The sequence below is a fragment of the Schistocerca serialis genome, chromosome 2 (assembly GCF_023864345.2).
Source record: "Schistocerca serialis cubense isolate TAMUIC-IGC-003099 chromosome 2, iqSchSeri2.2, whole genome shotgun sequence".
In the NCBI taxonomy this organism is placed as follows: domain Eukaryota; kingdom Metazoa; phylum Arthropoda; class Insecta; order Orthoptera; family Acrididae; genus Schistocerca; species Schistocerca serialis.
Window position 1 is genome coordinate 385797494 of NC_064639.1, and position 12133 is coordinate 385809626.

General features: G+C 44.4%; 1 protein-coding gene across 2 annotated transcripts in view; it reads right to left on the reverse strand.

Moving 5' to 3' along the window:
• The window catches only part of LOC126457207 (hemocyte protein-glutamine gamma-glutamyltransferase-like), a 181863-nt gene that overhangs the window by 62854 nt on the left and 106876 nt on the right, over positions 1-12133 (reverse strand). For both annotated transcript variants that reach the window (XM_050093307.1, XM_050093309.1), the window contains one exon: positions 5650-5827. In XM_050093307.1, coding sequence (XP_049949264.1) covers positions 5650-5827 — 178 coding nt within the window. The remainder of the gene's footprint in view (positions 1-5649; positions 5828-12133) is intronic.

Sequence of the window (12133 nt, forward strand, 5' to 3'; positions counted from 1 at the left end):
GTGTTCTTTTTTCCATTTCCAGGAGTGTATATTGTGAAAAGCAATCGTCCCATAACACTCCCCTGTGGCACGCCAGAGGTTACTTTAACGTCTGTAGACGTCTCTCCATTGATAACAACATGCTGTGTTCTGTTTGCTAAAAACTCTTCAATACAGCCACACAGCTGGTCTGATATTCCGTAGGCTCTTACTTTGTTTATCAGGCGACAGTGCGGAACTGTATCGAACGCCTTCCGGAAGTCAAGAAAAATAGCATCTACCTGGGAGCCTGTATCTAATATTTTCTGGGTCTCATGAACAAATAAAGCGAGTTGGGTCTCACACGATCGCTGTTTCCGGAATCCATGTTGATTCCTACATAGTAGATTCTGGGTTTCCAAAAACGACATGATACTCGAGCAAAAAACATGTTCTAAAATTCTACAACAGATCGACGTCAGAGATATAGGTCTATAGTTTTGCGCATCTGCTCGACGACCCTTCTTGAAGACTGGGACTACCTGTGCTCTTTTCCAATCATTTGGAACCCTCCGTTCCTCTAGAGACTTGCGGTACACGGCTGTTAGAAGGGGGGCAAGTTCTTTCGCGTACTCTGTGTACAATCGAATTGGTATCCCGTCAGGTCCAGTGGACTTTCCTCTATTGAGTGATTCCAGTTGCTTTTCTATTCCTTGGACACTTATTTCGATGTCAGCCATTTTTTCGTTTGTGCGAGGATTTAGAGAAGGAACTGCAGTGCGGTCTTCCTCTGTGAAACAGCTTTGGAAAAAGGTGTTTAATATTTCAGCTTTACGCGTGTCATCCTCTGTTTCAATGCCATCATCATCCCGGAGTGTCTGGATATGCTGTTTCGAGCCACTTACTGATTTAACGTAAGACCAGAACTTCCTAGGATTTTCTGTCAAGTCGGTACATAGAATTTTACTTTCGAATTCACTGAACGCTTCACGCATAGCCCTCCTTACGCTAACTTTGACATCGTTTAGCTTCTGTTTGTCTGAGAGGTTTTGGCTGCGTTTAAACTTAGAGTGAAGCTCTCTTTGCTTTCGCAGTAGTTTCCTAACTTTGTTGTTGTACCACGGTGGGTTTTTCCCGTCCCTAACAGTTTTACTCGGCACGTACCTGTCTAAAACGCATTTTACGATTGCCTTGAACTTTTTCCATAAACACTCAACATTGTCAGTGTCGGAACAGAAATTTTCGTTTTGATCTGTTAGGTAGTCTAAAATCTGCCTTCTATTACTCTTGCTAAACAGATAAACCTTCCTCCCTTTTTTATATTCCTATTAACTTCCATATTCAGGGATGCTGCAACGGCCTTATGATCACTGATTCCCTGTTCTGCACTTAAAGAGTCAAAAAGTTCGGGTCTGTTTGTTATCAGTAGGTCCAAGATGTTATCTCCACGAGTCGGTTCTCTGTTTAATTGCTCGAGGTAATTTTCGGATAGTGCACTCAGTATAATGTCACTCGATGCTCTGTCCCTACCACCCGTCCTAAACATCTGAGTGTCCCAGTCTATATCTGGTACATTGAAATCTCCACCTAAGACTATAACATGCTGAGAAAATTTATGTGAAATGTATTCCAAATTTTCTCTCAGTTGTTCTGCCACTAATGCTGCTGAGTCGGGAGGTCGGTAAAAGGAGCCAATTATTAACCTAGCTCGGTTGTTGAGTGTAACCTCCACCCATAATAATTCACAGGAACTATTCACTTCTACTTCACTACAGGATAAACTACTACTAACAGCGACGAACACTCCACCACCGGTTGCATGCAATCTATCCCTTCTAAACACCGTCTGTACCTCTGTAAAAATTTCGGCAGAATTTATCTCTGGCTTAAGCCAGCTTTCTGTACCTATAACGATTTCAGCTTCGGTGCTTTCTATCAGCGCTTGAAGTTCTGGTACTTTACCAACGCAGCTTCGACAGTTGACAATTACAATACCGATTGCTGCTTGGTCCCCGCATGTCCTGACTTTGCCCCGCACCCGTTGAGGTTGTTGCCCTTTCTGTACTTGCCCAAGGTCATCTAACCTACTGTGTGTATCTTGCGGGAAGTTGATGACTATTTGCATCACCATTCGCGAAATCTGTCAGCTTGAACATGTATCTCTGTTGTCAAAATAGACCACACGTTGCACCCGTAAGTGCACAAAATTTTTCTGAAAACTCTGTATGTAAGACTTGTGGAAGGAAACATATTGTCGCATCAATAGTACCAGTAATTCAGACGAAACTGTACGTCCCAGAGACATATTAAGACTCAACTTTACTTATGAAAATGAATACAGGCCGAACCAATTAATTAAATTTTGTGTCAAAGAGACCTGGGTCCTAATCCTCACCTTGGTACAAATTTCAATTCATTTCTTCGGTCTGCATTCATTATCATAAACAGGACGTATGTTACGACATCAGTGACATACATCAGTAGGTAAGGCATATGTAAAAATGGATTTCGGTTTAGGCTGAGATGTAGCGGGCACTCCACTTTTTAATACCAGCTTATATTTAAGAAATACCTGCATTGTTCAAACATAATATTTATTAGTAGTGACGTGTCTGAACAAACGGTTTTAACGTTGTTGAAGAGGCGTCTGCATTTTACAGCACTGCGTTTACGAATTACACATATTTGAAGGTTTCTGTAATATAGTGCTTAATTTATGTCTACTGCATCACATGTCTTTCTTTTGCTCGACAGGAGCGTGTATGAATAACACATAATTGGAATAAAGCAGAGAACAGTTTTCTGATCATCCTGTCAATATGTGAATCACAGGAGGCTTCCGAAATTATACAGAACTATTATCTTTTTTTATGTCCACTAGTCTTGGAACAGTCCATCTTGTCGTCTTCCAGAAGTCTGGAACATGCGATATAATTGACTCACGTGAGCACTGAATCAGAAAGTATTTTCTTTTGCATTCTAGTATCACTCCGTGGCTACCATGTTGTAGCTGGACAAGATACGAAGGTGTACGACTGGCATGCTTAAACAGCTGGCGTTCCACACTGTGTTTACATGAGACTCTCAAAATCGGATTTCGTAAACCGATATCCCAGTACCGATTCCCGTTGGTCACGTAGATATTCCAGCAGATTCTGGAAATGCGATTCTAGCTGTCGGATTTCTTCCTCCACAATCGATTTTCGCTCCCACGTAAATGTACGACCGTTTTCGAAACATGCTTCTGTTGTCAGGCTACGTCCTGATTCCAAATATTTTCAGGTAATCTGGACGGAGTGACCTTTTGTGCAGTGAAGGATAAGCAGAAATATTAGACTGAGCAAGAGCTTGTCTATGTTCAGTATTTAATTGAAAGATACAGCCGTTGTGTTGACTAAATCAGAAACCGGAATAGCTGATTTCCAGAAGCCATTCGTGTAAAACAACCAGCAGTATGTAGTATAGTGATTGACCGCGCGACTACCGAGGTCGAAGGATTTTTCCCAGATGGTAATGTGACACGTTTCCAGCGCTGTCACGAAAGCCAAGCACCGAGAAGTTAGATAGTCGACAGTGTGGCGGTCGATCCACATGCCCTTTCTTTCTGAAGCAGTCACGACATTGTGTTACCGTTTTGTCAGTCAGAAGTCTGCGACGATGCTCCGCCTCCACGATATTAGACTAACCGAATCCCCTTTGCACCGAGTTGTCTTCGTCCAGACACCGACGAACACCGGTTCACGTGCGCAACGTACCACCCAGTATAGCAGTATGTGACAGTTATTCCTGCATGTCACCTTCGCGCCACACCAGCAGTTGTTGAACCGCGGAGTTTCTCTATCCGGCGGACTCATATGGTTTAAGGCCGCGTCCGTTGCGTATCTCTTCCGGCATGAGGAAAAAAGGAAACTTCGTTACTGGCAATATGTCCAGGATACTCGCGACACCCTCGATCATACACGCCGACACCGATCCTACTTCGCCAACTACCTGAGAGGTGTTCTTCCCAACACCCCCCTTCTCTCCCCACAGATGGGGGAAACCGGGCTCGCGGTGGACTTTTACCCCACAGACCAAAAAGCGGAAGCATCCCCATAACTGGCGAAGTACAACATCCTCCGTGGATGGGAGGCACGCACGAAGAATGGTGCTCACTTTTTCTCCAGTATCAAAAATGTCTTTTTTCTGGTTACGTTAGTGTAACGTCCCACTGACATGTACAAAGGCCTCGGGTTTTCGACTCCCACCCACCCTGGCCCCAAATCCACTGGCGGACCGCTTTGTCCCTTTTTGTTGATAAAAAATAAATAAAATTTTTTAGAAAAGTGGTCAGCTTCGAAGCGGCTTCGAATTCTGGCCGGGACTGGGTGTTTGTGCATTTCTCATTATTTCGTCTCATCTTCATCAGAGGCCTAAGTCGCCGAAGTGGCGTCAAATAGAAACACTTGCTCCTAGAGGCTGAACAACACCAGAACAACTCCAGGTCGATTGCGCCGTCCGAATTACGTGTGTGTGTGTGTGTGTGTGTGTGTGTGTGTGTGTGAGGGTGGATGGGTTGGTGCGTGTGTGTTGTGCAAAACAACTGACGATCCGAAAACCGATATTTGACCAGTCTAGCAAAAACGCTCCAGGGCTTAAAATGGAAACACGACAGTGTAAAATGTTTTCCCGAATTTCTTTTTCATCTTTAGGAAGCTGTGTTGCTTTTAAACTTAGTGAGTTCACTGTGGGGAGCACTGGGGTGAAAAATATCAGCAACAACATGGAATGTCCGCAACAGGCGACGAAAACAAAGTAATCAATAATATGGCGTCATCTGAAGAGTGGGGCACCTTACACCAAAACAACTGAAGAACATAGTCGCTGCATGCCGCACCGACGAATGAGAAACGGCGGCGTAGTCACCCCTCCTAGAGCTTTGTTACACCACCGCAACGGCTCATCTACTTACGGCTGGGCAGAGGGACGTTCACCCAGTTCGCAGTCAATGATCAAGATGACACCATCATCTTAGACAGTCCATCAGGGTATTTAACGTCTTGGGCAGGCACTAATGTGAACACTGTCAGATACTCTTCAAGTGAAGATCTTTCAAATTTCTCTGTATCCAATGATACTTTAATATTTAGAAGTAGTTGTAAATACTCAGAATATTCCTGTCGAAATAGGGTGCACGAAGTTATGTATTGTATTAAAGAGAAGTAATATTTTGTCGAATATTTTATATGTTAAAGTCTGAGTCACCTCCCAGAACAAACCAAAGAACTCCCCGTTAAGCCAGCGAGTGTGTTTTCGTGCGGCGCAACATGTGAGGATTAAGAAGACACAAAGCCACAAGATGCACTAATACAAAATGAGTCAACGTGTCGTGAGTAGCCGGCCGAAGTGGCCGTGCGGTTCAAGGCGCTGCAGTCTGGAACCGCAAGACCGCTACGGTCGCAGGTTCGAATCCTGCCTCGGGCATGGATGTTTGTGATGTCCTTAGGTTAGTTAGAATTAACTAGTTCTAAGTTCTAGGGGACTGATGACCACAGCAGTTAAGTCCCATAGTGCTCAGAGCCATTTTTGTCGTGAGTAGGGTAACTTGCACTGCCACCCAGCAGCCAATCAGGAGGCGGAGCTGCAGCCGTTCTGACGCGATCCGCACGCGCAGCCGCGGGCAGCCGGCAGACAGCGCCATCTGCCACTCACCTGTGACGGTGGCGGCGGCAAAGACCCAGCACTGGCCGTAACGCACGGGCCGGCCACCAGAGCGCAGGTACTGCTCCAGGATGGCGACGCTCCCCGTCCAAGCGTGCGGCGCCGTGCCCTCCGCGTACGGCCCGCGCCACCGGCCCCACAGCAGCCCGCGGTCATCGTTGCTGTTCACCTGGCACAACACAACACCGCACCACTCCCTCCTCAGGATCTCTCAACTTTCGTGTCTACAATAGTAAGGGCAACACGTTGTAATCCTAATTAAAACCTCTAGATATCAGAGAAAAAACTGCCAACCCCACATACTATGTAACCATTAGTTCCAATCTCTTAAGCCTAGTTTACACGACGACATTGGGTTGCGTCACTCGTTGCGTGGAATGGGGTGCACGCAAGTGGTTTCATATATGACTGTAGACACGGTGACACCGGTATACAGATCAGTTTCGTCGTTTTGTGGGTCCCTGAGTTGTATCTGAAATGAAAGTTTTGGCAGCTGCACGTCGCACGATTTGTGATGGAGTTAAAGCTTGTTGCGTGGAATCGCTGCATAAGAAAAAAAATAAGAAACGTGTTTCGATTCGTAACTGGGTGAAGAAAAGACGTCATCTCGGTTGCTCAGCATCCTTACTGAAATAATTTATAACGGAAGATCCAAGAAGTTCTTTTAATTATCTTAGAATGTCACCAGAACTGTTCACGTTTCTCCTAAATAGAATTAATTATGCGATAAGGAATAAAGGTATTGTTAAGCATGAAGCACTGTAGCCAAAGCTGAAATTATATATCATATTGCGTGCATTACAATCGAGAACACTCGGCGTGCTATAAGATGCGGTTTAAGTTGGCGATGATGCTTTTTCATTAACACCAATTATTATTAACATTAACAGTAATAATTATTAACATTAACAGCAATAATTATTCGAAGCAGCCCACATTAAGAAGAGAATGGTTTGCAAACTACTCTCTTGAAGATAGATCTGAACAGTGGCAATACTTCAAAATTCCAACATATGGCCCGCATCTCGTGGTCGTGCGGTAGCGTTCTCGCTTCCCACGCCAGAGTTTCCGGGTTCGATTCCCGGCGGGGTCAGGGATTTTCTCTGCCTCGTGATGGCTGGGTGTTGTGTGCTGTCCTTAGGCTAGTTAGGTTTAAGTAGTTCTAAGTTCTAGGGGACTGATGACCATAGATGTGAAGTCCCGTAGTGCTCAGAGCCATTTGAACCATTTTTTCCAACATATGTGAATGGGGAGCACCGCAGCGACGTTTTAAATAGATGAATATTAAATAAAGAATGCAACTTCTTGAATTTGTATAGCCTTCCCTCCTGTCAACAATATTCCTTAACAAAGAGTTGGCCAAATCGAGCGATGGGATTTCGGTCTTGTAGGCGAGAGCATTGCCACGTTCAGAATTACACTTGCTTGTATTTTTCTTAATTCAGAAGTGTATGTGCTCCTAGCTCAATAAATTTTGCCCTGCAGCTCAGATATTGTCAAACCAACTATGTTATGATCGCACATGACGGTCTTAGCTGCAGCAATATGTCGCTTATTTTTGTAATCGGCATCACTGAAATCCCACAAACACCTACGCAAAGCATAGATATCCAAAAGCGAACATTATTCTCCGGTCCCCACTTCATATTTCAGTTTGTCTACACTCTACGAACACACATAACCTCAAAAACTCATGCAACTAGTGTCGCCAATGTTGGAACACGCCGAAAGTGCTTAGTTTCACCAACTAGTTGCGCAAACGCGGGATGCTCATGCGCAGTGGCCAGTGGTGCAGTTGCCTGCAACCTAGAGTCATCGTGTAAACTAGGCTTAACATCCCACTGCAAGTGTGCCTCAAGGCTCTGTCACTCCTCCTTATCCTCTACACTTCCGAATTCCTAAACCACACTTCCTGTTCATTTCCTCTGGTATAATGATGACACCGCACTCCTAGTCGTGTACCTAACCCTCCTGAAATTCCAGCATTCTTTCAACTTCATCTCAATCAGTTTACTGGTGCAACCAGTATCTTCTTAAGAGCAGCCCCATCAAGATTCAGGCAATAATTATCGGACGAACCATCTACACTTCCGCTCCTCTGATTTCTACCTCCTCTTTTATAACTACCCTACCCAGTCAACTAGTAACCAAAGTACCTCCAACTATCCCTCATCCTAAACTCAAAAATCGCACCTAAAAACCTCGTAACTAAAAAACCCTCAACAACTGGTGTTGCAGTCTTCATTCCAAAAAATGGTTTGATGCAGTTCTCCACGAAAGTCTCTGGGTCTATCTGTAACTGTTGAAAACTATACCTACTTTAACCAGCTTATTGTAGCCAAGTCTTGGTCTCTAGTAACCGCTTTTACTGCCACACTTTCCTCCAGTACCAAATTAACTATTTCTTGATGCCTTAGGATACATTTCATCAATCTATCGCTTCTTTTCAAGTCGTGCAATAAGGATCTTTACTCTCTGACACAATTCACACTATAAGCTGTACAGTCTACCCATTTAAACCACTACATTTTCTACTGCACCACATTTAAAAAGCTTCTATTCTTCTATTGCCTCATTGCCTCTACTATTTGTCGTCCATATACCACCACACCCAAACCAAAAAGAAAAAAAAAAAAAACCTTTCTTGCTCGCAGCAGACTAAGACTGCTAAAATTCTTAACTTTTGCAATATGAGGATTCTGTCCCTCCAAACCTACGAAGCATTAATCTGACAAATCCTCCCTAATGCCAGAGCCGCCTGGTTCACATTACCCTCAAAATTGTAACAGTGTCTCCAAATATTTGAACACCTGCATTCCGCCTTGTCTTCTGTACACGTTTATCGGTTCATGGACGAATTTATTAATCCCCCTCCCCTTCTCCCGTCTCCCAAATTAAACACCGTAGCCAGTCTTCCATTTCCCGCAAACCTGGCACTATTAAACCTGTCGTTTCCACTCTGATTATTCCAAAAGCTTGGTACAGGGTCATTCTCGCCATCTTTCCCATTACACTTCCTAGATTTCCAAACAGATCGAAAATGGAGTGACCAAATAAATGTAGAAACCACTGTACAATTACTTTGACTTATACGAGTATGTATATTAGCCGTTTCCAGCGGCCTTGACGCAGTGGTAACACCGGTTCCCGTCAGATTACCGACGTTAAGCACTGTCGGGATGGGCTAGCACTTGAATGGGTAACCATCCGGTCTACCGTGCGCTGTTGGCAAGCCGGGTGCACTCAGCCCTTGTTGGGAAAACCGAGGAGCTGCTTGATCGACAAGTACCGGCTCCGGTCTCGTAAACAGACATACGGCCGGGAGAGCAGTGTGCCGACCACATACATCTACAACTACATCCATACTCCGCAAGCCACCTGACGGTGTGTGGCGGAGGGTACCTTGAGTACCTCTATCGGTTCTCCCTTCTATTCCAGTCTCGTATTGTTCGTGGAAAGAAGGGTTGTCGGTATGCCTCTGTGTGGGCTCTAATCTCTCTGATTTTATCCTCATGGTCTCTTCGCGAGATATACGTAGGAGGGAGCAGTATACTGCTTGACTCCCCGGTGAAGGTATGTTCTCGAAACTTCAACAAAAGCCCGTACCGAGCTACTGAGTGTGTCTCCTGCAGAGTCTTCCACTGGAGTTTATCTATCATCTCCCTAACGCTTTCGCGATTACTAAATGATCCTGTAAAGAAGCGCGCTGCTCTCCGTTGGATCTTCTCTATCTCTTCTATCAACCCTATCTGGTACGGATCCCACACTGCTGAGCAGTATTCAAGCAGTGGGCGAACAAGCGTATTGTAACCTACTTCCTTTGTTTTCGGATTGCATTTCCTTAGGATTCTTCCAATGAATCTCAGTCTGTTATCTGCTTTACCGACGATCAACATTATATAATCATTCCATTTTAAATCACTCCTAATGCGTACTCCCAGATAATTTATGGAATTAACTGCTTCCAGTTGCTGACCTGCTATATTGTAGCTAAATGATAAGGGATCTTTCTTTCTATGTATTCGCAGCACATTACACTTGTCTACACTGAGATTCAATTGCCATTCCCTGAACCATGCGTCAATTCGCTGTAGATCCTCCTGCATTTCAGTACAATTTTATATTGTTACAACCTCTCGATATACCACAGCATCATCCGCAAAAAGCCTCAGTGAACTTCCGATGTCATCCACAAGATCATTTATGTATATTGCGAATAGCAACGGTCCTACGACACTCCCCTGCGGCACACCTGAAATCACTCTTACTTCGGAAGACTTTTCTCCATTGAGAATGACATGCTGCGTTCTGCTATCTAGGAACTCTTCAATCCAATCACACAATTGGTCTGATAGTCCATATGCTCTTACTTTGTTCATTAAACGACCGTGGGGAACTGTATCGAACGCCTTGCGGCCTTGCGGCATCTACCTGGGAACCGGTGTCTGTGGCCCTCTGAGTCTCGTGGACGAATAGCGCGAGCTGGGTTTCACACGATCGTCTTTTTCGAAACCCATGCTGATTCCTACAGAGTAGATTTCTAGTCTCCAGAAAAGTCATTATACTCGAACATAATACGTGTTCCAAAATTCTACAACTCATAGACGTTAGAGATATAGGTCTGTAGTTCTGCACATCTGATCGACGTCCCTTCTTGAAAACGGGGACAATCTGTGCCCTTTCCCAATCATTTGGAACGCTACGCTCTTCTAGAGACCTACGGTACACCGCTGCAAGAAGGGGGGCAAGTTTCTTCGCGTACTCTGTGTAAAATCGATCTGGTATCCCATCAGGTCAATCGGCCTTTCCTCTTTTGAGCGATTTTAATCGTTTCTCTATCCCTCTGTCGTCTATTTCGATATCTACCATTTTGTCATCTGTGCGACGATCTAGAGAAGGAACTACAGTGCAGTCTTCCTCTGTGAATCAGCTTTGGAAAAAGACATTTAGTATTTCGGCCTTTAATCTGTCATCCTCTGTTTCAGTACCATTTTGGTCACAGAGTGTCTGGACATTTTGTGTTGATCCACCTACCGCTTTCACATAAGACCAAAATTTCGTAGGATTTTCTGCCAAGTCAGTACATAGAACTTTACTTTCGAATTCATTGAACGCCTCTCGCATAGCCCTCCTCACACTACATTTCACTTCGCGTAATTTTTGTTTGTCTGCAAGGCTTTGGCTATGTTTATGTTTGCTGTGAAGTTCCCTTTGCTTCCGCAGCAGTTTTCTAACTCGGTTGTTGAGTCTCGTGGACGAATAGCGCGAGCTGGGTTTCACACGATCGTCTTTTTCGAAACCCATTCTGATTCCTACAGAGTAGGTTTCTAGTCTCCTTAAAAGTCATTATACTCGAACATGGCGGCCGGTCAGTACCATTGGGCCTTCATGGCTGTTCGGGCGGAGTTTAGTTTTATGTTAGTCATTTCATACAACATTACACTGAGTTGACGAAAGTCGTGGGGAACCTCCTAATATCGTGTCGCACAGCCTTTTGCCCGGTGTAACGCAGGAACTCGACGTGGCATAGACTCAGCAAGTTGTTGGAGGTCCACAGCAGAAATGCTGAGCCATGCTGCCTCTATAAGCGTTCATAATTGCGGAACCGTAGCCGGTACAGGATTTGTGCACGAAATGACGTCTCGATTATGTCCCATAAGTGGATTCATGTCGGGCAATCTCGGTGATTATATCATTCGTTTGAACTGTCCAGAATATTCTTCAAACCATTCACGAACAATTGTGGCGCGGTGAGGTGACATCGTTGTTTGGGGACATGAAGTCCATGAATGGCTGCAAATGGTCTCCCAGATGTACACCTAGATGCCGACTCCCAATCCGCTATCCCATGACCTTTGTGACCTCAAAGAATAGTTGTTCCTTACATCATAGCTCTCCCATAGTCTCCTATCTTTTCCACAATCCGCCTGCAAATTCGTCTCTGCACACCTCTTTTCACCCTTGTCCCTACGTTGTTTTCGGGCGTTGATCTTCTATTAGCTAAAATCCCTCCTACCATCTAAGACCATATGTTCTTATCCGAACAGCATGCATGTACACACCATCTCAGTGGCTTTGACTCGACTGTGCCCATTACAGTAACGCCCAGGTTCATTCTCTTACGAATACCTTAGTTTTTCATTTTATCCCGCAGTGCCAACCTTCAGCAACGCCGCCCAAATTCCCTTCTTCAGTGACAATAAGTTCCATTTAATTCTTTCATTTATTCCCCATGTTTCTGCTCCCTACGTTGGTATTCTTTCTGCAATATCCTAATCTTCGTTTCTGACATAATAAGTGTGCTCCATAAAAACCAATTTATTTGTTTGGTTGCTTGTCTTCTTAATTTAACTTTTACTCTGCTGATTTTTGTTAATAATGGATCTCAAATATTTTTAAGACTCTACAGACTTTACTGTCCCAAAATCTAACGTCAGATGTTGACTCACTCCTCCAGTGGCCAAATATTCTGTTT